At 43.0% G+C, this 27,665-nt stretch overlaps 1 protein-coding gene across 3 annotated transcripts in view; it reads right to left on the reverse strand.

Moving 5' to 3' along the window:
- Nucleotides 1-27,665, reverse strand: part of plcg2 (phospholipase C, gamma 2) — a 223,001-nt gene that overhangs the window by 18,732 nt on the left and 176,604 nt on the right. For all 3 annotated transcript variants that reach the window (XM_034175720.1, XM_034175722.1, XM_034175721.1), the window contains 5 exons: nucleotides 16,337-16,433; nucleotides 16,186-16,258; nucleotides 12,168-12,328; nucleotides 7,714-7,810; nucleotides 1,774-1,977 (listed from right to left, as the gene is read on the reverse strand). In XM_034175720.1, the coding sequence (XP_034031611.1) occupies nucleotides 1,774-1,977; nucleotides 7,714-7,810; nucleotides 12,168-12,328; nucleotides 16,186-16,258; nucleotides 16,337-16,433 (632 nt within the window). The remainder of the gene's footprint in view (nucleotides 1-1,773; nucleotides 1,978-7,713; nucleotides 7,811-12,167; nucleotides 12,329-16,185; nucleotides 16,259-16,336; nucleotides 16,434-27,665) is intronic.

Raw genomic sequence — 27,665 nt, forward strand, 5'->3', positions numbered from 1 at the left:
CATCAGGCACAGAGCTATACAGATCTCACCGCTGTAATATGTATATTATTACCTGATCACCATCTAAACTCTACAGGAGGTGTGATGTGGAACTGTATCCCAGGCCGTGACAACGTTATTAAACATGAAACTCACCTCCAGCACGGAACCGCAATTCTTTCACAGCGCAGAGTGCACAGGAACCAAATCACAGCCTGTGTTGAAAAGCCTCACACCTGCTGCAAAAATTAAATCCCATGTGATAATCCAGCCGACATCACGGTGTACAGAGTCGTGTTGTGCTCCTGAAGTGAGCAAAAAAGAAAAGGCTGTGTCTGACACATGGTGTGACTGCTTGGCCCACTGCCTGCAAACGTTCAGCAAAGGTGTCCAGTGGCATATGTGCGCACATGCTTAGTGGCTCATGCAGCCTTCATGAACACACACACACACACACACACACACACACACACACACACACACACACACACACACACACACACACACACACACACACACACACACACACACACACACACACACACACACACGGCTGAGTGATCATTTCAGCACACTCGCGCATGCGTGTGCGTGAGGAACACAGCGCTGCCTCCCACTCCAGTCCCGTGTTTGCCATCCGGACATTTGGACATCGGGCAGTCTTTTATGGCCATCTGACAGCAGTCTGTGTCAGCTAAACTGTTGTCTACATGCACTTTGGATGCCATCATGCAGGTGTGGACGAGGTAATCTGGATGTATTCTGACACTGCTTACCACGCCTCTTTCCCTCCCGACTGCATCTGATGATGGTAATATTTGCCGTTTTGATAAGATAAGAGAGACTTAATTGTCATTGTAGTAAACAACAAAACATTCGTTGGTGACAAACAGTCAGTAGCAGCAAAGATTACATATAAAAGAAAAAATAAATTAAAAGAAAATAAATAAAAAGAAAATATGCATTTGCATGCGGTGGAATGTAAACAACAGTGATGAGAATTGCAGAAAACTCACGTGGCGTGTAGAACGGCCTACAATTTACAGCCAAGTACAAGTACAAACATTCTTGGGTCAGAAGAGCAGCCTGACCCAAGAATGTTTGTAGCCTTGCACCAGTTATTGTGAACGTAAACACACACTCCCCTGCCTTTTGTCTCTCTCGATAAATGGAGTGCTCCGCTAGTTTGATAGCCGCATCCGGGACAGTGCCGTCCAGCCAGGTCTCCATGATCATCGTCACACAGCTGTTTGTTCTTTGGGATGTAATCCTGAGCTTCAGTTCATCCATCTTGTTAACGAGAGACCAGGAGTTGGTAAGGAAGAGACTCGGTAGGGCTGATCTGTGTGGGTTAGCCTTTAATCTAGCTTGCAGGCTGCCACGCTTACCCCACATTTGTTTGCAGTGCCTACACCATCTCTGGCATCTTAACAGCGGGACAGTGACCATGCCGTCGCTGTCCCTCTGTCACTGAATCTCTAGAGGAATAAAATCCTCATTTTCCGGAGCAGAGTACTGGTGTCGAGCTCCAATTTCAAGGAGTTCGGTTTGTCCATACTTTAACTGAGCAGCGAGTGCACGGAAAAGTAAATAAAAAACACACAAAAACAAAAGAAAACTGCTGCTAAACTGAGAGCACCGAGCCGCTGCAACTATGTGCGCCGCCATCTTTTAATACTTATGTACTTTGGGCCTGGTTCCTACACATTCTTGCTATGTGTGACGAGGGCTTTACAGTTTCACACTTCTTTCACCCGGAAACTTGACTTGTCTGGGAGTTCGGTTGTAAATTACCTGCAGTCTGGAAATTGAGCGCCACCATATGACAGCCGGTAGCCCACATAGGGAAAGGGTCATAGTTTGAGGACTCCACGCGTTGACCTTTTGGGTAAATCCGACTCAGACCCTTGCGGTTGTACTGCAGGAAGTCTTTGGTTTGGCTCTTTCCTGGTGTCTTGTTCTCCACAAAGGAACGGACCTCTTTGTAAGTGTAGTTTTCTGTTGTGAAAGAAAAATACATATTTATTTGAGAAACGTAGGGTCAGCTGATAGTGCTGATTGTCAGTAATTTGCTTCTCTTGCATTTTAATTTTACATTTCTTTCAAAAACTGGAATACAGTAAAACCGTAATTGTATAAACTAGATACGCACTCACCAGACAAAAGCAAAGGTCCCAAAGTTTTTGTATAGTTTTCCATGTAATACCATATAATAGCAGATTTTCGCTCACATCGGACAAAAAGTCCTGTCTCATCGCAATGCGTTTCCATTAAAAAGCCCTTGCGTGTACCAGACAGAGTAGTCTGGACTAGCTGATTCAAGGAAAGTGGGTACCGTATTTTCCCTAAATGCCGCTTGCTGCCTGCACTGTAATATGGTGTTTCACACATATTCCTGGGTGTGAAGAAACAAAAACAACTACTTTCGATCAGAACCCTCTGCATTGCTGTGAACCCTCTCTGTAGCCTGACGGCACCCACCTACTGGTCACTTTTCCGGTTTCACTCATTCCTCTCCTGTTGTATTTTTTAAAGTTTTTGCAGTGCACAAGCTGATTACTTTTCAATCATGGATCAAGTAGAGAAATGTCTGGCAGAAAAGTCCACAAATATGATCAACTTTACAACACAGAGTTAGAAAAAGACACTCAAATGACTCACAATTCATAGATGGAAATTGCACGTATTGGTAACGTTGGTTTGGAGGATTATGATTGTATATAGAAGCTCACACGCATGTCGACGTCATTGCGCTGCCACACAGTCAGTAACCAAGTTCTAGAAGCATAAATCAAGCTTTTGGATTGGTCTTGTTGGATTTGTGAGAATCTACTGGTACCTTGTTTCCCATGTAACAATAAGAAATATACTCGAAACCTGGATTAATCTTTTTAGTCACATAGCACTACTATTATTCTGAACACTACTGTACGAGATGTATACAGAGGTGTCCCATGCCCACAACTCGGCCTCTCTGACCATACAGCCATCATGCTGGCCTCAGCCTACCAGCTTCTGCTAAAACAAAACAGACAAATGCAGAAGACTTTCAGAGTGAAGCTGCAGGACTGTTCTCAATGCATGGACTGGCAGGTTTTCAGAGAAGATTCTACAGATGATCCTCCTCCCTCAGCACTGGCTCCCCCAGGGCTGAGCTCCCTCCTGTACACCCTGCTCAATTAAGACTGTGCAGCAAAGCACCCAGGCTGTCATTTAGTGAAGTGTGCTGATGACACAGTCATGATGGGATGCATTAGCAACAGCAATGAGTCCAGCTACAGGCGGGAGGTTGAACATCTAGAAGGTTGGTGCATAAACAGCAACCTCTGCATTTACCTGAAGAAGACGAAGGAGATGATTGTGGACTTTGAACATTGGAGGAGCAGCTGTGGAAGCAGTTGACACCTTCAGGTATCTGGGTGTGAACCTGAACAATGACTTCAACTGCAACAACAGCACCTCAACCCTGGTCAAGAAGGCACACCAGCACCTGTACTTCCTCAGGAGGCTGAGGTGTGCTGGACTTGACAGTTCTGTTCTGGGGGCCTTCTACAGATGTGCGGTGGAGAATGTTATGTGCTGCTGCCTCACAGCGTGGTACGGCAACTGCTCTGTAGCAGACAAGAAGTCTCTGCAGAGGGTTGTGAATGCTGCACAGAGGATTGTGGGAGGCAGCCTACCTACCATCATGGACAGTTACACAAATAGATACAGGGAAAGGGCCTAAAGACCCCATCCACCCGGCAAGCAGAATGTTTGTTCATCTACCTTCAGGCACGAGGCTGCAGAGCATCAGGTGTCGAAGCACTAGACTGAGAAACAGCTTCTTCCCAGAGGCTGTGAGGCTGCCGAGTTCTGGTGGAGCACTCCAGCTCTGTTGCTTCCTGCACATTAACATTAACTATACTACCTCGGATGAGTAGGCACTTGTTAATATCTTGTTTGAACAACACCTTGGCCTGTATTTTGCACAATAACTGGACTTCTGCATACCTGTATATCTGCAAAACAAATGATTTGCTCTTATTTATTTATATTCCCTAGTCAATGGTATTTAGTTTATTTAACCCCAGGACCTTTTGAAAGGTAATCTCCTATCATGTCATATTGAAGCATATATGGTATGACAATAAAAACAATCCTTGAATCTTTAATAATCAAGGACCATTTCATTTTAAAGTCTTCTTATTGAGCATTAAAATATGGATGGAAAACATCATGAATTAAGCATTTTTAAACCATTTAAGCCTATAAGAGCTCTGTGCTTAATTAACAAGCATTAAAGCTTCATCAGAGTTTTGTGCATGAAACACACAAGTAACAATGATATTTATTATTAAAGCAAGTAACTTTGGTAAAAAAAACAAAAAACAGATATTTCACATTCATGTGTTGCTGAGCAGCCAGAAACACATGAGGCTTTTTTATTCCCCATATCATAGAGCAACACCAAGCTAATCCATGCACTGTGGAAGTACTGACATAAAAAGAAAAAAAAAAACTTCTGGTTTGGTGCTGTTTAAGCAGCACAAAAAGTGCACACATGTACAAACACATTATTTACAGCCCGAGTCACTGACATAAAAACAAAATGGATCAAAGCGCAATTAATCGTGATTTAAAAAATGAATGAATTAATGTGTGTGTGTGTGTGTGTGTGTACAGATTACTGTATAGAGTATATAGATAGTGTATACAGTTGTGGGTCGATTGTCAGTGTTAAGGTCATGTGCTCCATCCAGAGATGGGTGTGGTGTCTGTTTTTGCAACCCTCCCTTCCTGTGCACTGGCAGAATGTCCTGTATATTCATTTTGTGAATTGTTTTGTCACTTGTGTTGGTAGCATGGCCCAAGCAGAGGGACGCCTCTCTGAGTCTGGTCTGCTTGAGGTTTCTTCCTCAAATCATCAGAGCAAGTTTTTCCTTACCAGTGTCACCTGTGTTCTTGCTCTGGGGGTTAGTAAGGTTACTTACTTGTGTGAAGCTCCTTGAGGCAACTTTGTTGTGATTTGGTGCTATATAAATGCAATAAATTAAATTAAAGGGTTAAATTAATTAGATTAAATTGATTAATTAAATTAAGGTTTCTGTTAGTCATATGAGACAGTGTTCTTTGCCCCTGTTCCAACACCAGTACATGGTGTTATTTTTTAGTGTATTATTTCTTGTCCCCTCACCTTTGCACCTGCTGATTTCCCTCAGTCCTGAGTTTTGTTGGACTCTGCATTTTTGTTGGAACCTCCTCTGCATCTGTTTATGCTCTTTGCTCACCTTTCGATAATTAAAGCTTTTTTGTCGATTTTGTAAACTCAACCCTTTGTGTCCAGGCTGACCTGCATACTCAGGGTCCAATATAGACTCAGACCTTGCGGACTATAACAGTGAGTCTGGGATGATATCTGGTAACTTAAGGCAACAACTAGGTACCTTTGTCTTTTAAGGATCCTCGGGTACCACTAGAATGACTTTGTGTCAAATGAGCAATTAATTAGAGAGACTCAGATGAGTAGTATTACATGTGAGAATAAGATAAGATAATGTTAACTTTTCTGCTCTTCGATAAGAGCTTTTGTCTGAAAGGCAGATCTTAGAGCCCCTTCACACATAACATGATTGAAGCCGACGAGCGCACAAAGGAGGGATTGCATGTCAGTCATGAAAAATCGGAGCTGCCTCTAACACCTGTCTGCTACCTGTTGCTACAACTGTTCACGCACACCAGTGGCTGAAAGACAGAATGCCCTGTGAGAGCCCATTCGATCCCTCTCACAGTAGGTTTCGGCCAAATTAAAGGTAACACACACAAACATCCAATACCGCTCACTGGACACTGGAAAATGTGTGGCCATTCGCGCTGTCAGCACGAAAATAGCGAGCAGGCGGCCACGTTCGAACTGGCTGTGGAGTTGTCAAGAAACACATGTGGCGTGCCAGAGTGTCGGCTCCCCCCTTAACACATGTGCTGTGCGTGTGTATCACATGTGTGTCACGCTCCCCCCCCCCCCCACCCCCCAAACACATGGCATGCATGTGTTTAGCGCTCCCCCCCCGCAACACGTGCGGGGGGAGCACACTTGCATGGAATGCTGATATGTATGTACAGATGGGGAGCAGCCAGCTGATCACCAGCCAGAGATTCACTGAGAGCTGGAAATGATGGCTCAGTGCACACAACGTGTCACATTAAAAACACAGAGACCACAGCCAGGACAGGTATAGAAGTAATTACTACAATAACTACATTTACAATTACATGCCAAAATCACACAAAAAAAAACGATCACATAACACAGAAACAAAGAGTGACACTTTGGTCTTTGCGCTGAACGGAGAGGGGGCATGATGGACAGTTACACAAACAGATAAATGAGCTCTCAACAACAGCAGCTGTTTTGATCTCCGGTCCGGAACATCACAGCTGTAGAACACATACTGTGTTTTGACGGGCATGACCTTACAACTGTCCACTGTGACACCCGTGTGTGCGCTTGCTGTCATCACGTGGAAATACATAAAGCATATATCACTTTTGCGACGGACAATGACAGGCTGTTCCAGGTGAAACGGACCATCTGATCATGTGAACACACAGCAGGCGATCTGATATGCGGGTCAGAACAGGCGTGCCGCAGGACTATGACAAGCCAATAGTGCCACAAATACGCCACTTTCAGTCATGTATCACCAAAAATACACCGTAACAAATGCCGTTTTGTCAGTTATTACGGCCCTTTTTCACCATAAATAAAGACAACGAAAACTTCCTCTTCAGCTATACCTTTTAATTTTTCTTTTTTAAATACATTTATCTCCTCGTTGATTTTAGGCATTTTACACTGCTGTTATAAGACAGTGATTGTAGCGCAGTGGTAAAGTGTCTGTCTGTTAATCAGCGCTTTTGTTAATTGCAGGTTCGAATTCCAGGAATGGCATTTATTTTAATTTAACCAGGGTTATTTAACCACAGGGTTCTGTATTGCATCTCCTTTTATTTATATCAGCCCAGTGATTTTCACTAATTATACACCAATATCTAATCTATCAGTGTAGTAATTATTTATTTATCCAGCTGAGCGCATTGCTTCATTCATGTCATTTCATGACTGTACGTCTGTGACCATGGGTCATATACAGAGGAACAGAGGGATCATACTTGTATTGTCCGCTCAATAAGAAGGATTAAATATTGGACACTGGGGTGTTTTTTTTTATGGTGAGTAGTGTTTATTTTTTGTTTCTCCACAGCAGTGCGCGATGTGGTTCTACACGTTCCAGTTGTGTTTTTTTTTTCTCCACAGCAGCTGCACGATGTGGTTCCACACGTTCTAGCTGCTCGCACTGTGTTACCGCCTCAATGGTTTCATGCACGCTCGTGTGGGATCATTCACACCTGCCCGGCCGTGTGTCCTTCCCGAAGTCAGCTCGAGGTTTTCGGAGTTTGCTCATTTGGGCTGTTTCGCCGTGATTCGCCCTGATTCCTACTTATTCATGCTATGTGTGAAGGGGCCCTTAGTTTGACATAAGAACTGATTTTGGCTGCGAAAAGGGTGATGACAACACACATTAACATTTATAGCAGAAAGGGTGATGACAACAGATAACATTTAAAGCAGACTTTTTCCTTTTGCTTGTCCTGTTTTTGTGGTTTTTTGTCCACGTGTCTGAGCACCGTGCACACACAGTGAACTCTGCAGATCTGCCCAGTCAGGAGCTCGTTTGTACTACATGTTCTTACCGTAGCTGTATTTGTCTTTGCTGCGTGGCTGACAGTAGACCACTAGGTCTGACATCTCCATTGCAACCTCAGCCTTCTTCTCCTCCTGCTGCTTGATCTGAGATTGGACAGGAAACACTGGTTTATATTGTCATACTGGTAAAATAAGTATTACTGTGTTTCACCTGGTCAGGTCAGGTAAGGTCCAGGACCCTGCACATGTCTGAGAATTCTGCAGGTTCCCATTAACCTGGCCAGCAAATAACACAGCCAGGGATAGTGAGTGCTGCTGTGCAGCACGGAGGCAAAGCCTCAAATTTCTTCCCAGTGAATTCTGGCAATCATCAGGGATGTGTTCTTGCTCCTACTAGGTCCAGTGCTTGCACTGACCTGGTGTTGGGTCGGGTTATGGTGTCCAGTGATCAAAGCCGGCTGCGCTATGCGATGATACGATACAAATGGTGTTTTGTAAGGATCGTACAGAAGTACAAGTCCTATTGTAATAAGATCACACAACAACACAGCATTTCAGCATCTGCGATGTAGCTCGATGTATCTGAGGAGTGGAATCATGTTTTGTCATCTTAAAAAGGTATTGCTGAACAATGCTGAAAAGTGCATCCAGGTTTTGGAGCAACACATGCTGCCATCCAAGCAACGTCTTTTTCAGACACATCCCTGCTTATTTCAGCACGACAATGCCAAGCCACATTCTGCACGTGTTACAACAGCGTGGCTTCATAGTAAAAGAGTGCGGGTACTAGACTGGCCTGTCTGCAGTCAAGACCTGTCGCCCATTGAAAATGTGTGGTGCATTATGAAGCACAAAATACGACAATGGAGACCCCGGACTGTTGAACAACTGAAGTCATACATCAAGTAAGAATGGGAAAGAATTCCACCTACAAAGCTTCAACAACTAGTGTCCTCAGTTCCCAAACGCTTATTGAGTGTTGTTAGAAGAAAAGGTGATGTAACACAGTGGTAAACATACCACTGTCCCAGCTTTTTTGAAACGTGTTGCAGGCATCCATTTCAAAATGAGCAAATATTTGCACAAAAACAAAAAAGTTTATCAGTTTGAACATTAAATATCTTGTCGTTGTGGTGTATTCAATTGAATATAGGTTATACAGTAGTGTTCAGAATAATAGTAGTGCTATGTGACTAAAAAGATTAATCCAGGTTTTGAGTATATTTCTTATTGTTTCATGGGAAACAAGGTACCAGTAGATTCAGTAGATTCTCACAAATCCAACAAGACCAAGCATTCATGATATGCACACTCTTAAGGCTATGAAATTGGGCTATTAGTAAAAAAAAGTAGAAAAGGGGGTGTTCACAATAATAGTAGCATCTGCTGTTGACGCTACAAACTCAAAACTATTATGTTCAAACTGCTTTTTTAGCAATCCTGTGAATCACTAAACTACAACCCCTGGCACAAATTATGGAATCACCGGCCTCGGATGATGTTCATTCAGTTGTTTAATTTTGTAGAAAAAAGCAGATCACAGACATGACACAAAACTAAAGTCATTTCAAATGGCAACTTTCTGGCTTTAAGAAACACTATAAGAAATCAGGAAAAAAAAAATTGTGGCAGTCAGTAACAGTTACTTTTTTAGACCAAGCAGAGGGAAAAAAATATGGACTCACTCAATTCTAAGGAAAAAATTATGGAATCATGAAAAACAAAAGAACGCTCCAACACATCACTAGTATTTTGTTGCACCACCTCTGGCTTTTATAACAGCTTGCAGTCTCTGAGGCATGGACTTAATGAGTGACAAACAGTACTCTTCATCAATCTGGCTCCAACTTTCTCTGATTGCTGTTGCCAGATCAGATTTTGCTCTATGGCAAGATGCATTATCATCTTGAAAAATGATTTCATCATCCCCAAACATCCTTTCAATTGATGGGATAAGAAAAGTGTCCAAAATATCAACGTAAACTTGTGCATTTATTGATCATGTAATGACAGCCATTTCCCCAGTGCCTTCACCTGACATGCAGCCCCATATCATCAATGACTGTGGAAATTTACATGTTCTCTTCAGGCAGTCATCTTTATAAATCTCATTGGAACGGCACCAAACAAAAGTTCCAGCATCATCACCTTGCCCAATGTAGATTCGAGATTCATCACTGAATATGACTTTCATCCAGTCATCCACAGTCCACGATTGTTTTTCCTTAGCCCATTGTAACCTTGTTTTTTTCTGTTTAGGTGTTAATGATGGCTTTCATTTAGCTTTTCTGTATGTAAATCCCATTTCCTTTAGCCGGTTTCTTACAGTTCGGTCACAGACGTTGACTCCAGTTTCCTCCCATTCGTTCCTCATTTGTTTTGTTGTGCATTTTCGATTTTTGAGACATATTGCTTTAGGTTTTCTGTCTTGACGCTTTGATTTCTTCCTTGGTCTACCAGTATGTTTGCCTTTAATAACCTTCCCATGTTGTTTGTATTTGGTCCAGAGTTTATACACAGCTGACTGTGAACAAGCAACATCTTTTGCAACACTGCGTGATGATTTACCCTCTTTTAAGAGTTTGATAATCCTCTCCTTTGTTTCAACTGACATCTCTCGTGTTGGAGCCATGATTCATGTCAGTCCACTTGGTGCAACAGCTCTCCAAGGTGTGATCACTCCTTTTTAGATGCAGACTAACGAGCAGATCTGATTTGATGCAGGTGTTAGTTTTGGGGATGAAAATTTACAGGGTGATTCCATAATTTATTCCTCAGAATTGAGTGAGTCCATATTTTTTTCCCTCTGCTTGGTCTAAAAAAGTAACCGTTACTGACTGCCACAATTTTTTTTCTTGATTTCTTATAGTGTTTCTTAAAGCCAGAAAGTTGCCATTTGAAATGACTTTAGTTTTGTGTCATGTCTGTGAGCTGCTTTTTTTCTACAAAATTAAACAACTGAATGAACATCCTCTGAAGCTGGTGATTCCATAATTTTTGCCAGGGGTTGTAGTATTTAGTTGTATAACCACAGTTTTTCATGATTACTTCACATCTGCGAGGCATTAATTTTGTTGGTTTGGAACCAAGATTTTGCTGGTTCATGAGTGTGCTTGGGGTCATTGTCTTGTTGAAACACCCATTTCAAGGGCATGTCCTCTTCAGCATAAGGCAACATGACCTCTTCAAGTATTTTGACATATCCAAACTGATCCATGATACCTGGTATGTGATATATAGGCCCAACATCATAGTAGGAGAAACATGCCCATATCATGATGCTTGCACCACCATGCTTCACCACGTCTTCTCTGTGAACTGTGGCTTGAATTCAGAGTTTGGGGGTCGTCTCACAAACTGTCTGTGGCCCTTGGACCCAAAAAGAACAATTTTACTCTCATCAGTCCACAAAATATTCCTCCATTTCTCTTTAGGCCAGTTGATGTGTTCTTTGGCAAATTGTAACCTCTTCTGCACGTCTTTTATTTAACAGAGGGACTTTGCGGGGGATTCTTGCAAATAAATTAGCTTCACACAGGTGTCTTCAAACTGCCACAGCACTTACAGTGTACTCCAGACTGTCTTTGATCATCCTGGAGCTGATCAATAGGTGAGTCTTTGCCATTCTGGTTATTCTTCTATCCATTTTGATGGTTCTTTTCTGTTTTCTTCCACGCATCTCTGGTCCTTTTTAAAGCATTGGAGATCATCGTAGATGACCAGCCCATAATTTTTTGCACCTGCGTATAAGTTTTCCCCTCTCCAATCAACTTTTTAATCAAACTACGCTGTTCTTCTGAACAATGTCTTGAACGTCCCATTTTCCTCAGGCCTTCAAAGAGAAATGCATGTTCAACAGGTGCTGGCTTCATCCTTAAATAGGGGGCACCTGATTTACACCTGTTTGTTCCACAAAATTGATGAACTCACTGACTGAATGCCACACTACTATTATTGTGAACACCCCCTTTTCTACTTTTTTTTACTAATAGCCCAATTTCATAGCCTTAAGAGTGTGCATATCATGAATGCTTGGTCTTGTTGGATTTGTGAGAATCTACTGAATCTACTGGTACCTTGTTTCCCATGTAACAATAAGAAATATAATCAAAACCTGGATTCATCTTTTTAGTCACATAGCACTACTATTATTCTGAACACTACTGTATGTAGGATTTGCAAATCATTGTATTCTGTTTTATTTACATTTTACACAACGTCCCAACGTCACTGGAATTGGGGTTGTAGTTTGAAGACCAAAGCTTGTGTCTACGATTGTTTTAGGTGGTGGCAGCACACACAATATGGCTACCAGTCATGCAGACAACAGGTGCACATCCCTGCCCCTTCCAGTAGTCTAAGGCAAAACCACAGTCTGCCCAGATTAACACACACACACAAAAAAACAATGGCTAAATGGACACACATGCAAAAATGACCTCCGAACACCCTTCCGACTCTTTGCGTGACAAACTTTAGTCCACTCAACACAGATACGAACCTCTTGCTCCCTTTTGTACTGTTTGTGAATGATGTCCCAGGCCGCCTGGTACCATTCAAAGAGCTCTTCTAGAGACTCGGCTGCCAGGTCAAACTGCAAACTGTCCTGCTTCTTGTCTTGAAGGGTCAACACATGAGGTTTCCCATTTTTGCCATTTTTCACTGGATGACACAGCGACAACACAGAGAACAAGAGAGAGAAAGTCCAAAATATTAGTACATCATTACTTTTGTAAAGTGATTATCATGTCTGGTCTGGGAAGATGCAGTGTTGCTGAGTGTTGCATCATCCACTATGTCACCGAACTGTGCACAGTGGCGTCAAAAGTACACACATTGGTTACTTAAGTAGAAGTATAGATACTGCAGTTTAAAAACACTCTGGTAAAAGTTGAAGTATCAACTTGACCTCTTTACTCAAGTGCTCCAAAACCTACTTAAAGTATAAAAGTATAAAGTAACCTTAAAAAAAAAAAAAAAAAAAGGTAGATGCCACTATATGAATTGAAAGCTTAATTTAAAAACTGATTCGTTCTACATGTGGCCCAAGACCCAAAACCCAAAATTACCCCCCAACACCACCTGCACGAAAATGTTTCAATTTTTGAAGCTCTGAAATGCAATCTGGGACTATTCCAGACAATAAACTGCAGTGAGTGCAGCATCCATTTAGTGAAGAAAAAAAACAAACAACTTTCCTTATTCAAATTCATTCCAGTAGTATTCTGTTCTTACTAGGATGCAGCAGTTTTTTAGTTTGTCAGATAGTTCTGGAGGAAATCACTGAAGAAATTAACACATTGAAAATATGGTTTGACCGAAACAAACTGTCATTAAACTTAAATAAGACAGGGATGAAATGGAGGCGTAAGAGTCACTAGGTGTTCACAGGAAACACTTATTTATTTCTGTATGTATGCATGTATTTATTTATTTATGTATGTTCATTGTTAGTTGCTTTTATATTTTCTGTTGTGTTTCTATTCAGGTTCTTTGTTGTGTGGGCCGCTGAAGAGGAGGTACTGCTGGCCCACCACCACCAGATGGCGCCCTGCTTGGAGTGCGGGCTTCAAGCACGAGAGGGCGCCGGAACCAGTGGAGTGACAGCTGTCACATCATCACCACCAGCTGTCACTCATCTACGTCAACCACCATAAAAGCCGGACTGCAACTCCACCTCCCCGCCGAGAAATCAGCTACCATACAGGTAACTTCTCTGCTGAATCTAAAAACCTTGTGCAATAGTCTGATCTCAGTTGCAGCCGTTTTCCTGTGACGGTGTCCTTATTCTGCGGTATTGGCGTTTGGTGTGGACTGCGACGGCTTCGCCTCACACCCCAAACCAGATAAGTGGTTAAACAGGAGCTGCACGAGTGTGTGATTGGAGGTGGAGGTGCTTCCTCCTAATTGAACACAGACTGTGGGATTACTGAGTGTGCGAACTCACACTCATCACAAACTGTTTCTGTTCTCTGCCAGCAGTACCGGGTCTGACTGCTGAAGACAGTGGCCACCTGGGGCGCAGGGCTTGGCGGCTCCAGTGTTCTTCAGATCCGTTGGTGGTGGAAGCTGTGTGGGATCCGGCTCTTCTCGCACCAGACGTCTGCTATCTTTGAGCCTGCCACACGTCACCTGGTGTATAACTGACATTCTGCAATATTTGTATCGTCTGTACTTCGTTGTGCGCTTCACAATATTAAATTGTTACTTTTTGGCTATTCCATTGTCCGTTCATTAACGCCCCCTGTTGTGGGTCCATGTCACGACACTTCCCCAACATTCTTTTTGTCTCTTTCTCTGAAATTGTATATAATAATCATTAGATTATTAATATATAAACAAAAATAAATTTAAGAAATATTACAATTTGAAAACAAATGCACCCAAACGTGAGACAGCTGGAACTGCTTCATGCTAACTTTTAACATTGAAAATGCCATAGACATGCTAACGCGTTAGCGCCGCTCCCGTTTTTAAGTTATAAAATACATCTATCAACTGTTTCAGAAGACCATAACAGGTCGGTTTAACATAGAAAAGGTAAACAATACTCACAGAAGTATGCTCTTTAGGGTTTTAGCGGGGGAAAATTAAGCAAAAGAAAGAAAGAATAAACGAAACAATAGGTCGAAGCATTGCTTCAATCTGCGAACCACTGCTTCGATTGGTTCAAAATCCATTCCATGTTTCTGATATAGCAATTATGTTAAATATTTTTTTTAAATTGACTTAAATATTCTTTAATGTTGTTAAAGTTTGCATACAGACTTCTGCTGTTGAAATGGATTATTGATAATTTGTTATCCGTTTTAATGATCCAATTAAACTGTTCATCTGTATAATAGCAACAACTGTCATTGATATTTGAGAAGAAATTATTGTCCGGGTCTATATCGTGCTCCAAGTCCAGTACATTGTGGTCTGTGTATTTAAATGTTCTCAGTTCTACTTTTCCATGATCAGCAGTCCTGCGAGTTATATCCTTCTTGTCTCCAGATGTAGATGATGTAGTAGATGAATAGGTTCCTCTGGTCTGTGTCATGGTGTTGTGATGTGTTTGTGTCCTCATACCTTATTGATCGTATTTGTCCAGTTCCTCGATGTTCCTGATTACCATAACCTTCGCTTGTTCTGGTGTTCTGTTCAGTTTGATGAATGTTTTGCAGTTGGATGTCCATGTCTGTTGAATTTTTCCCTGCTTTTTTAAGAGACGAGCTTTCCTGGCGATGTCTGTGTTTCTTTTGGTCAGATGATGAATACGTTTGTTCCTCTGAGTTTCCGTCCCTGTTTTAACAATGCCATTTTATGTTTTCTGTTGACAAACCTCATTGTAACTGCTCGCTTGTCTCCATCCTCTCTCCTGGGCAGGGGGTGGCACGCTTCAATGTTATTACAGTCCATTTGAATACCTTTAGATTGCAGGAAGTCAGCCACTTGTTGTTCCACTGAGCTGGCCTCCTGCTCGCTGGCCTCCCCTCCGCTGTCTTCTGACACCGCCCGTGTGTAGGATCGAGGTTTAATATGAATTCCTGTAATAATAACGTCGTTCATCCTTGTGTACTGTTCCAACTCCGCAACACGGTTCTTCAGGTGCACCAGATGCCGGTCTTTCTCAGCATTCTGGATCCAGAGAGCCTTCACTTCTTCCACCAGCTCCATAATGGATTTCTGCTGCATTTTAACAACAGAGATTTCCTCAGACAAAAAGTCCACGGACTTCTTGATATCGTCTCCCTCCTCCGCCATCAGTGCCTTCTTCGCACCCATGGTCAGATAAATCCGTGCTGGCACCTTGGTAAAGCCGCGCCGGTGGATGTGCGCTGGCGCCTCGGTGAAGCCGCGCCGGTGGAACTGCGCTGACGCCTCGGGCTTCAGGTGGAGCTGCGCCGGTGGATGTGCGCTGGCACCTCAGCGCACATCCACCGGCGCTGAAGCCAAGAGTAACGAGGCTGTTTGTTTTAAAAATGTAAGGAATAGAAAGTACAGATACTTGTGTGAAAATGTAATGAGTAGAAGTCAGAAGTAGGCAGAAAAATAAGTAATGGAGTAAAGTATAGATACCTAAAAAGTGTACTTTTGTACTTCGTTACTTGACACCTCTGACTGTGCAGGGTCACAACTGGCAACAATCCAGGCAATCCTGCAGGCCACGCCTCTCATGAAGTAAACATTTTGTATTGGTCAACAAGAAATAAACACCTTTAAATCTTTAAATAATAATCTTACAGAGATGTTAGAATGCTAACAAGCGATACAAGTCCGTTACTGTGAAAGATGTTTGTCTGAAACAAATGATGTGAACTGTAGCAGTCAAGCATGGAGGAAAAGCTCAATGTGTCAGTGTCTGGTTTCCCCGCCCTTAGTCATTAAACACTGTGCACATTAATGCCGAGTAACCACAAGCTGGCCACGCCCCTTAATGCCCATCAAGCGACAAACACCAACTGCTCGTCGCCCTCATTTGTAGCTGATCTTAACGTCAGGTGAGCTTCTGACAACAGAGAAAATCTTTTACTCACGGTTTTGGATGTTGCACGTTGAGATGTCCACGACGCCTTTACACAGTTCACCCAGCGGGTTGTCCTCCAGCTCCTGTTCAGTTACATGTCACAGCCATGTTGATGACACTCAGACACTCTGAGGATGATGAACTTCCTGCTTCCTGCTCACCTGTGATCTGGTTTCAGGCAGGGTATTGTTGGACACTTCCTCCACATAGTTAGATGGAAAAAACAGCTGCAACTTTCCACCATAGTCGCCCTTCCACCTGTAGGGTGCAGATGTGGTAATAATTGACATAATAATGCTCACTAATGCAGAGAAACATGCAGCAACTAGGAGAAGCAGAATTTTTGCACTTCACCAGGAAAAATAAAATGGACCTCGGGGACGGCATACCCAAGCCAATGCACAGCGGAGGGCAAGTATCTGAATATGTTTATGACATCATAATGAAGGGTTTTGAAAAGTGAGATCAAAGGAAAGCTGATCTTGTGGGTTAAATGTTTATCATTAAAACATATATTGGGACAATTTCACCTGAAAAACATACACAAATATACCGTAAAGATATACCGTAAAGGCTTATTGATGATGAAGATTTAACAAAGAAAGCATTTACTTTGTTTCAAGTGACACAAAACCTTTAAAATTTCAGGAAAATGAGTTGGCTTTAAATTTAGATATTCTTCAGTTCAACAATGACAAAAAAAAAAAAACAGTAAAATATTTAGATGTTATGGGGGTGTTACTTCTAGTTATATATTTCAAAATGGTGAAAGTAACATGTCACGAGTAACCTCCTGTGATCTCACTGCAGTTCACTGTATACTGATGTGTGCTGCTGCCTTTCTTGGCCAGGTGACCCTTGTAAAAGAGGTCTCGATCTCAATGGGATTTTATCTGGTTCAGTAAAGGTTATTATTATTACAATTACCAACTAAAAAAAAGCCAGATGGATTTTCTTCACAGCTTGTGGGATAATTACTTGGATATCCAGAGGTGATAAGATTTTGAAGCAGTTTGGTGGCCAAGTGGTTAATGCTCTTGGTTTCAGTGCAGAAGGTTCTGGGTTCAAATCCCACACCTGCCACATTTCTCCATGTAATGTGGAGTTGCACCAGGAAGGGCATCCGGCGTAAAACCTGTGCCAATTCAACATGCAGATCCACCTTGGATTTGCTGTGGCGACCCCGAGTGCAAACAAGGGAGCAGCCGAAGGGACTTACTTTTTTGGTCAAAGGTCAAGGAAAACATGATCTGAAAACACTTTTTTCTCTTTTTTTGTCTTGATTTTTGTCTTCTCAAGAATTCACTCATTCATACATTTTTTACACCTGCTTATTCCAAATAATGTCACGGGGGTCTGGAGCTGATCCGTGCGGTCACGAGGCCAGCGGCAGGGTACACCTTGGACAAGACAGCAGTCACCACTCTATCGCAGGGCCAAATACACATTTACATGCTCACCTACGGTCACTTTAGAGTCACCAGTTCAACTAGCCTGCACAGGGAGAACACACAAAACTCCACACAGAGAGGACCAGGTCAGAGGTGAAAACACGACTTTTTCACTGTGAGGCAACAGTGCTAACCACTGAGCCACCGTGCTGCCAAATTTAGACATACATTTAGAAATTGTATTTAGATCTGGGAAGTGCTGAGAGGCACATTTCATATAGATTTATATTTTTTCATAGATTTATTCTATTTATTAAGCGTGGCTCATCCCAACAATTTTAAAAGAGGTTGTCAGGCTGGCACCAGGGTTGCAAGGGCTACAGTTTTCTAGCAGAATCAGGTCCTGGACAGATCTACTGTGTGTGTGAGGGTGAGGGATTTCAAGGCATGTAAGCAACAGACACTGGGAACTGTATATAAGTTTCAGTTCAAGGAGTTTTTATATATGGACATAATTTGAGTTATTGTGCTGGTTTTATTGGCTGTTGTGCTGGTTTTGTCAGACAAACCTGGCAACCAGTGGTGGGCGCAGCTAACCAAAAAGTTAGCTTCAATATCCATTAATCCGATAACTGAAATGTGTTCTTTTATGACGCTAAACCGATAAACTGCTAAAAAATGTATCTTTATTACAGTTAACGGATAACCGATAACTTTAAGTACTGATTCGGACGCAGCCACATCAGATTACACTGTCGGCTTCTGATAAACCAGTTTCACTTTCACTTTTTGCTGCTGGGTAAATTCAAGGATCACAAACACATATGAATGCACGAAAAATGAATGAATAAAAAAATAAAACCCCAAACACTGTCACCATCTGTCAAAAGCAGTAAAACACAGTATTAGAAGTCACAGTTTATCTCTGTCTTATATACACCGTCATTTACGAGCTAAAAGATGCTGCTTTTTTCACACGCTTTGAACCCTGAGGCTTAAACAACTGAAATATGTCCATAAATGCACTGATTGGCAGAGTAAAGGACAATTAGTAAATATAAATTCTTACCTGTTAGTTTCAGTGGGATTCATCTGAAGAAAGAATCCACATAAAGCATCCTTTTAAAAAAAAAAAAAAATCCAAAACAGTGTAAACGATGAAGAAAAGTCCCTCTGTACATAGCTGCGCTGTGAGAGCTCTTCTCCCCCACCGAGTCTTGGTGATTAAATTATACCGTCAGCCACAAAGAAATAAAATAAAATAATGTTAAAAGTAGTCTGTTGTGTTTTTGTGTTGAATGGACTATAACAATCACTAACATCCAAAGTGAACCTGAACTACACTAGACACAATGCTCCCTGCGTCAACAGGCCAATCAGGTTTTGTGCTTAATGATGACATCAGCAGCAAGTGACAGGAAGCCAGTCTGCCACAAACACACAACAGATGGACTAAAATGTTTGATTTTAGGGTTTAGATTAGATTAGATTAGATTTATTGGTCCCTGTGGGGAAATATGTCTACAATATATTGTACATACCCTTACCAAAAAATAGTACTGATAAATATATAAAAAGTAAACTGGAAGTATACTTGGAACATATTTGCATGTACTACTTTTTGGTAAGGGTAACAAGACAGACAACACAGTAAACTCAGTAACACATCACAGGACAGACAACAACTGTATCACAATAGCACAATACAAAACAGGCAGCACAAATATCTACAATAACACTGATAACAACAATAACAAATAACAATACAATAGCAGACAGACTGGTCAGTGGGGCTTGCTGCTAAGGGCCGCTATAGCTGCAGGGATCAGGCTTCTCCCGAGGCGAGCCCTCCTGAACTTAATACTCCTGTATCTGCACCCTGAAGGAAGTAAAGTGTTGAATTGGTGAAGTGGGTGAGTAGTGTCTTGTACTATAGAATTTGCTATACGAATAATAAATATATTGTTCAATTCTGTGAGGTTGGGTGTGGGGAGTCCAATGATTTTGGCAGCTGTATTTGTGATACGTGTGATTTTGCCCCAATCTGTAACAGAAAGCATGGTAAAGAAACATGAGGAACAGTACAAAATGATGGGTTAAATAATGCTTTGATAAAGTAACAACAGCAGGTGGGGTGCAACATGTAGTCCTTTCAGTTTGTGGATGACTGACAGTCTTTGTTGGCTTCTTTTTTGAATGTCCTCAATGTGCCGATCAAAGGTAAATTTATTGTCCAGAGTTATTCCTAAGTATTTCAAAGTGACCACTGTCTGAACTATTTGTGTGTTTATGATGGTGGGGAGCTGGGGTGGGCTGACCAGAAGTTCCTTTGTTTTATTAACATTTATTTGAAGATGGTTGTCTGTGCACCAGTTGGTAAAGTGAGTGATTGTATTATGGTAATCCAGGATAGATTGATTTTCTGAAAGGAGGGCGAGGATGGCTGTATCATCTGAATATCTGAGGTACAATATGGTTGGTGAGACGCTTCGGCAGTCATTAGTGGAGAGAGTGTACAGGATTTGGAGTGATCTGAGGCTCCCGTTAAACTTTACTCACTTTACCAGCAAAAAAAAAAAAATGTTATCAGACTGAAAGTTACGGAACTAAATTCATCAGAAGATAATTGGTCCGATGATGGTTTTAAAACTTATTAAAACTTATCTGAAAAACTAATCTGCTAGCAAAAACATAATTCGATAATTATCTGCTATCAGATCAGCTGAACTGTGCCCACCACTGCTGGCAGCCCTGTGGCACTGCTTGACATGCAGCTCACCACTGTGAAAGCAACAAGAAGTCTGGTCGTACAGAGGGTGAAGTGATCAACTGGGAAAATTTATCAAGAAAATGTTAGTCAGCGATTGTAAGGTTTTGTCATCAGGTAGAACTCGTTCAGAGGTTAACATTAAAATACACAGGTTTTTATTTATTTATTTATTTATTAATGTGGTTTTCAATTATCCTCTATTTACATAAAACACTGTCCCTAAGCAACAAAATTCAAAATGGCTGGCTAACCATAAAGTAACACCCCCCGCCAATTCTGTAATTAGAGGCACACTGTAAGAACACAACTGAAGACCTCTGAGCACATAACAACACTGCTTAACACTGGTAAAAGGTGGTTTTATTCACCACAGATATATGAGAAAACATTAATACACTCAGAGAATAAAGACTGCACGATAATGTTGTTGATGTGGAAGGCTTAGGAAACGTGATGGTTCATAACAGGAAAATCATTCTGACAGCAAACAATATCCGTGGGGGAAGCAGGGAGACAGATCCAGGTAATCAGGCTTAGGGTCAATAAACAGTCAGCAGAAAGTAACCTGAACAAGAAAGTGCAGGCAAGAATTAGAGGATACAATGTCATGTGGGACTACATTCATGCCCCGGATTTAGCATTGCTTTATGTTCACGTTTTTGTTTTTTGCTTTGTGTTCTGGTTTGGGTTTTGTATTGCTTTGTGTTCTGGTTACTGCACTTTCTTTCCTGAATGTTCCCTCACACCTGTTCCTAATTTTCCCCTCATTACCTGCTCTTTTTAAGCCCTCTGTTTACCTGTTACCTTGTCTTAGCCAGTTCGTCGCATCTTTCTGTTGTTGCTACCAGCCTTCCCACAGTCCTTGCTTGTTGTTATTGCCACGTCATGTTTTTTTAACCTTTTACCTGTTTTTCAAGCCAGAGTTTTGTCTCATGACTGGGATACCACTGCTGATTCTTGTCTGCCTTTTTGTGTACCGACCGCTGCCTGTATACAAAATAAACCCTTCTTGTCATCCCACACCTCTGTGTGAGTCCTGCATTTGTGTCCAGCCTTTTTGGGTCCATGTTCATGACAGAACGAACTGGCCAAAAATGGATGCAGCAGACTCCACCCTGGTCCATGTTATGCTCTGCGCTCAGGTAGAGAAACTCACACAGCAGGATGAGACTTTCCTTTTGTGGAAAGGCTCGATAAGAGGATGTCTACTGCAGCAAGACCTGAAGCTGCTGCGCACCTGCCCCCGAGGGCATCAGCAGGGACTCCGCTCCAAGTCAGAGACTTACGTCTGGAGAATTTCTTCAGGGAATCAGGAGATGTAAAGCCGTTCCTCACCCAATGTGAACTTCACTTTGAACTTCAGGCTCCAGCCTTTCTATTTGACTGCACTAAGATCACATTCATTAGATCACGCCTGTCAGAATTCGCTTGGCTTGGAGCATGGCTGAGTGAAGCCGTAGATTTGTCAGTTCACAGCTTTGATCACTCATTCATGCAGGTGCTCCAGCACACATCTCCTGGTCAGGAGGCTGTGAGGTCTTTATTGATGCTAAGTATTATTCATGTTAAGTAGCCGGTTATGATATTGACTTCTGCACCCTTGCTGGAAAGAGTGACTGCAACAAGGCGGCGATAATGACATCTTTTTTCAAGGACTATTTGATCATATTAAGGACCAACTCTCTTGAGTTGCTAGAGGATTTGAACTCTCTCATAGCTCTGCCCATAAGAGTCCAGAGGAGGCTGTCAGAAAGACACCGGGAGGCGGGCTGCTTCCGCAACCGAGGATCACGTCATCAACGGGACAGCACCTGGTTTCTGGCTGCCACGTCCGTGGTTCTCGACCCATGCAGAAATCATCAGTGAGGGTGAGTCACAACCTCATAAGCACCAAAGCTGAACACTACAAAAGCAAACCCAAGATTACATCAAAGTTCTTTCAGAAACTGTCCCCATGTTTACTGACTGTGGTTCTGACGCTAACCTACTAACCTGTCTTTTGCCACTACTCCCCTTGCCACGCCTTCTGAGGTGAATGCCATAGACGGCAGTGCCTTACGGAGAATCCCTCTTTGCTCTCTGCCTGTGCAGATGGTCACACGGAATCAGAGTGCTTCCACATTTCTGGTAATATGTCCCATCTGGTTATTTTGGGGCATCCTTGATTAAAGAAACACAACCCAAATTTTGATTGGGCCAATGGGCATATCCTTTCATGGGGGCTGACTTGCATGCACACATGAATGGTCTGACAAGGGGAGCCTCACAGCACTCCAAATCCTGATTTGGCAAATGTACTCATATGTTATCATGATTTAGCCCAGTATTTAGTAAGGCAAAGACCAAGTTCCCGGTTCCCTGCCAACCGTATCACTGTGCAATACAGTTGCTGCCAGGAACCATGTCCCCAAGAGGCCAACCATATTCACTTTCAGGACCTGAGTGTCAAAATATGGTCCCATGGTAAAATTCTCTCAAAATGCTATTGAGTTCAGCTGCTGATGAATCCAATTTGGCACTTCTTCCCTTCTCCTTCAGACTCCTTCAGAAAATCTCTTAAAATTGTGACTGCCCATTTTGTTACTTTTTTCGTGCTCTCTTCTTCTTTCCCATCTTCAATCTTGTCCAGTTCGCCCAATGTTAAATCTTTACGCCGTTGCTTTTGATGTTCTTCTCGTTTGCTCTCCTCCTCTTCCCATTCCTCAAACCTATTATTTTGGCCAAAAATATTAAAATTGTTTTATCGCACTTCTGTCACTCACTTGTCAAAACACAGCTGATCTGCGCCAACTGATTTGTGCGTTGCTATGGTGACGACCAGAGCGGAGTGATATTACAGTGGTTTAACTCACCGAACTATGTGTGCGTATACAGGAAAATAATGCACGCCAGTTAGACATGGAATTCTCACTGACCATGGTATAACAGTAAAAAATAGGTATCCCCTCCCGTTACTTGCATTGGCTTTTGAGCCACTAGAGGGGGCTAAAGTATCCACTAAGTTGGATTTACGAAACACCACTTACTCAGGATATGGGAGGGTGATGAGTGGAAGACGGTGTTTAATACACCCACAGGACACTATGAATATCTGGTCATGCCATTTGGTCTCACCAGTGCTCCAGCAGCATTTCAGAATTTGGTGAATGATGTCCTTCGGGACATGCTAAATAGATACGTGTTTGTATATTTGGACGACATCTTCATTTTCTCCAATGAGGAAATCCACACGCAGCATGTCCGTTCTGTACTGCAGCAGTTAGTCCAGAACCAGCTGTAAGTGAAAGTGGAGAAATGTCAATTCCTCAAATCCTCGTTATATTTCCTGGGGTTTATGCTGGCTGAGGGGGAGGTCAGGATGGAACCAGCCAAGGTACTGGCTGGCCGAGTTAGACCACTCCACACACCCACCTGGAGGTGCAGAGGTTCCTGGGATTGCTAATTGTTATATATAAAAATGCCCCTGCTACACTGAGCAGCAATGGCAGAACTGAGCAACCACCACCGGAGCCAGGTTTCAGCTACAGCCACCCACCGCAGGGGCCAGGCTTCAGCTACAGCCACACACCGCCGGGGCCAAGCTTCAGCTACAGCCACATACCGCCGGGCCAGGATTCAGCTACAGCCACACTCCACCGGGCCAGGTTTCAGCTACAGCCACACACCACTGGGACCAGGCTTCAGCTACAGCCACACACCACCGGGCCAGGTTTCAGCTAGAGCCACACACCACCGGGCCAGGCTTCAGCTACAGCCACACTCCACCGGGCCAGGCTTCAGCTACAGCCACCCACCACCGGGGCCAGGCTTCAGCTACAGCCACACACCGCCGGGACCAGGCTTCAGCTACAGCCACACACCACCGGGCCAGGTTTCAGCTACAGCCACACACCTCCGGGGCCAGGCTTCAGCTACAGCCACACTCCACCCGGCCAGGCTTCAGCTACAGCCACACTCCACCCGGCCAGGCTTCTGCTACAGCCACACACCACCGGGCCAGGTTTCAGCTACAGCCACACTCCACCGGGCCAGGTTTCAGCTACAGCCACACACCTCCGGGGCCAGGCTTCAGCTACAGCCACACTCCACCCGGCCAGGCTTCAGCTACAGCCACACTCCACCCGGCCAGGCTTCTGCTACAGCCACAATCCACCCGGCCAGGCTTCAGCTACAGCCACACTCCACCCGGCCAGGCTTCAGCTACAGCCACACTCCACCGGGCCAGGTTTCAGCTACAGCCACACACCACCGGGCCAGGCTTCAGCTACAGCCACACTCCACCGGGCCAGGTTTCAGCTACAGCCACACTCCACCGGGCCAGGTTTCAGCTACCACCAGGACTAGCCATTAGGCTAACTTTACAACAACTTCTCAGTCACTTGGTCTCCTCTATTACTGGTGAGTTATTTATAAGATGCCACCTAAAAGAAATTTTGCCACAGATGAAAAGACTGAAGAGATAAAGAAGTCACTTAACTTCATCTCTGAAGAAATGGCCACAATTTTAAAACAGAAGAAAGTGATTATGGACCTAATGGGAGAGATTAAAAACCTCAAAAGACATAATGAGGAAAAGGATAAGAAAATTGCAAAGTTAGAATCTCGAGTGAGAAATCTGGAACAATACTCCAAAATCAATGATGTGATAATTAGTGGATTGAAAACCACAAACTGTTCATATGCAAGGGTTTCGGGAATAGACACTGGGGGGCCGCTGGTACTCCAAATTTCTGCCCGGCTCTCGGGTTAAAGTTGCCTGTGCCGCCCAGCATAGAATTTCTGAAAAATGAACGGAAATGTTGCTGAAAATATCATTACAGTGACTCACTACAATAGTAGAAATCTAAATGCAAACTTTCACTCAATTAAATAACATCTAAGAGTGTTTAAGAAACCTTTTAGCGTGATTGCTGTCATGATCTGGCCCGTTTGGGCCAGCTGTTCTGATTCTGGACTTTGTTTTTTCCTCTTACATGTTCTGAGCCTTTTGTCTTTTAGTCATGTATAGTCCCGCTTAGGTTATTTCTGAGTTTGCTTCATGTTCATGTCAGGTTATCATTAGTTTTGTTTCTGTTATTCTGGTATTTGTCATTCATGTTCACTTAGTCACTTCAGTCCTAGTTTGTTTCTGTTCATTTATGCTTTGGTCTACAGTTCGGTTTATCACATTTTTGGTATTTTGCTTTTGTCACAGGTATTGGTCATTATTTATCTCTGATTATGTTCCATTTATTGTTTATCTGTTAAGGCCTTTTATTTATATCTTATAGTCACTGGCTGTCATTCTGTTCATTATTCAGTCTTAGTTTATACTGTCATCTCACCATTGTTTATTACATTCACTTTTATATTTTGATCCATCTCACTCAGGTTATAGTTAAGGTAATTGATTTCTTTGTTTACTGCCATCTTAGTTCTGTCAGGTATGGTTTATATGATTCTGTTTTAGCTCTGTTCATTGTTCTACGTTTCTTTCATGCCAGCCCAAATACACTCAACAAAAATATAAACGCAACACTTTTGGTTTTGCTCCCATTTTGTATGAGATGAACTCAAAGATCTAAAACTTTTTCCACATACACAATATCACCATTTCCCTCAAATATTGTTCACAAACCAGTCTAAATCTGTGATAGTGAGCACTTCTCCTTTGCTGAGATAATCCATCCCACCTCACAGGTGTGCCATATCAAGATGCTGATTAGACACCATGATTAGTGCACAGGTGTGCCTTAGACTGCCCACAATAAAAGGCCACTCTGAAAGGTGCAGTTTTATCACACAGCACAATGCCACAGATGTCGCAAGATTTGAGGGAGCGTGCAATTGGCATGTTGACAGCAGGAATGTCAACCAGAGCTGTTGCTCGTGTATTGAATGTTCATTTCTCTACCATAAGCCGTCTCCAAAGACGTTTCAGAGAATTTGGCAGTACATCCAACCAGCCTCACAACCGCAGACCACGTGTAACCACACCAGCCCAGGACCTCCACATCCAGCATGTTCACCTCCAAGATCATCTGAGACCAGCCACTCGGACAGCTGCTGAAACAATCGGTTTGCATAACCAAAGAATTTCTGCACAAACTGTCAGAAACCGTCTCAGGGAAGCTCATCTGCATGCTCGCTGTCCTCATCGGGGTCTCGACCTGACTCCAGTTCGTCGTCGTAACCGACTTGAGTGGGCAAATGCTCACATTCGCTGGCGTTTGGCACATTGGAGAGGTGTTCTCTTCACGGATGAATCCCGGTTCACACTGTTCAGGGCAGATGGCAGACAGCGTGTGTGGCGTCGTGTGGGTGAGCGGTTTTCTGATGTCAATGTTGTGGATCGAGTGGCCCATGGTGGCGGTGGGGTTATGGTATGGGCAGGCGTCTGTTATGGACGAAGAACACAGGTGCATTTTATTGATGGCATTTTGAATGCACAGAGATACCGTGACGAGATCCTGAGGCCCATTGTTGTGCCATACATCCAAGAACATCACCTCATGTTGCAGCAGGATAATGCACGGCCCCATGTTGCAAGGATCTGTACACAATTCTTGGAAGCTGAAAATGTCCCAGTTCTTGCATGGCCGGCATACTCACCGGACATGTCACCCATTGAGCATGTTTGGGATGCTCTGGACCGGCGTATACGACAGTGCGTACCAGTTCCTGCCAATATCCAGCAACTTCGCACGGCCATTGAAGAGGAGTGGACCAACATTCCACAGGCCACAATTGACAACCTGATCAACTCTATGCGAAGGAGATGTGTTGCACTGCATGAGGCAAATGGTGGTCACACCAGATACTGACTGGTATCCCCCCCAATAAAACAAAACTGCACCTTTCAGAGTGGCCTTTTATTGTGGACAGATTAGTCACACCTGTGCACTAATCATGGTGTCTAATCAGCATCTTGATATGGCACACCTGTGAGGTGGGATGGATTATCTCAGCAAAGGAGAAGTGCTCACTATCACAGATTTAGACTGGTTTGTGAACAATATTTGAGGGAAATGGTGATATTGTGTATGTGGAAAAAGTTTTAGATCTTTGAGTTCATCTCATACAAAATGGGAGCAAAACCAAAAGTGTTGCGTTTATATTTTTGTTGAGTGTATGTTCCCACTCCATATCACTGCACCAGCCATTGTGTCACACGTTGTTTGTCTGCTTTGTATTTTCACTCACTCCCGCTCTTGCACTTGCTCACGTGTCTTTGTTACTTTCATCACTCCACTGTTTTCCTGCCTTCACTCTCTTGCACTTACCTTTGTCTTCCCTGGTCACGCGCCCTTCCAGAACCTTCCCTGACACCTGTGTCTTGTTCCACTAATT

The sequence above is a fragment of the Thalassophryne amazonica genome, chromosome 8 (assembly GCF_902500255.1).
Source record: "Thalassophryne amazonica chromosome 8, fThaAma1.1, whole genome shotgun sequence".
Lineage (NCBI taxonomy): Eukaryota > Metazoa > Chordata > Actinopteri > Batrachoidiformes > Batrachoididae > Thalassophryne > Thalassophryne amazonica.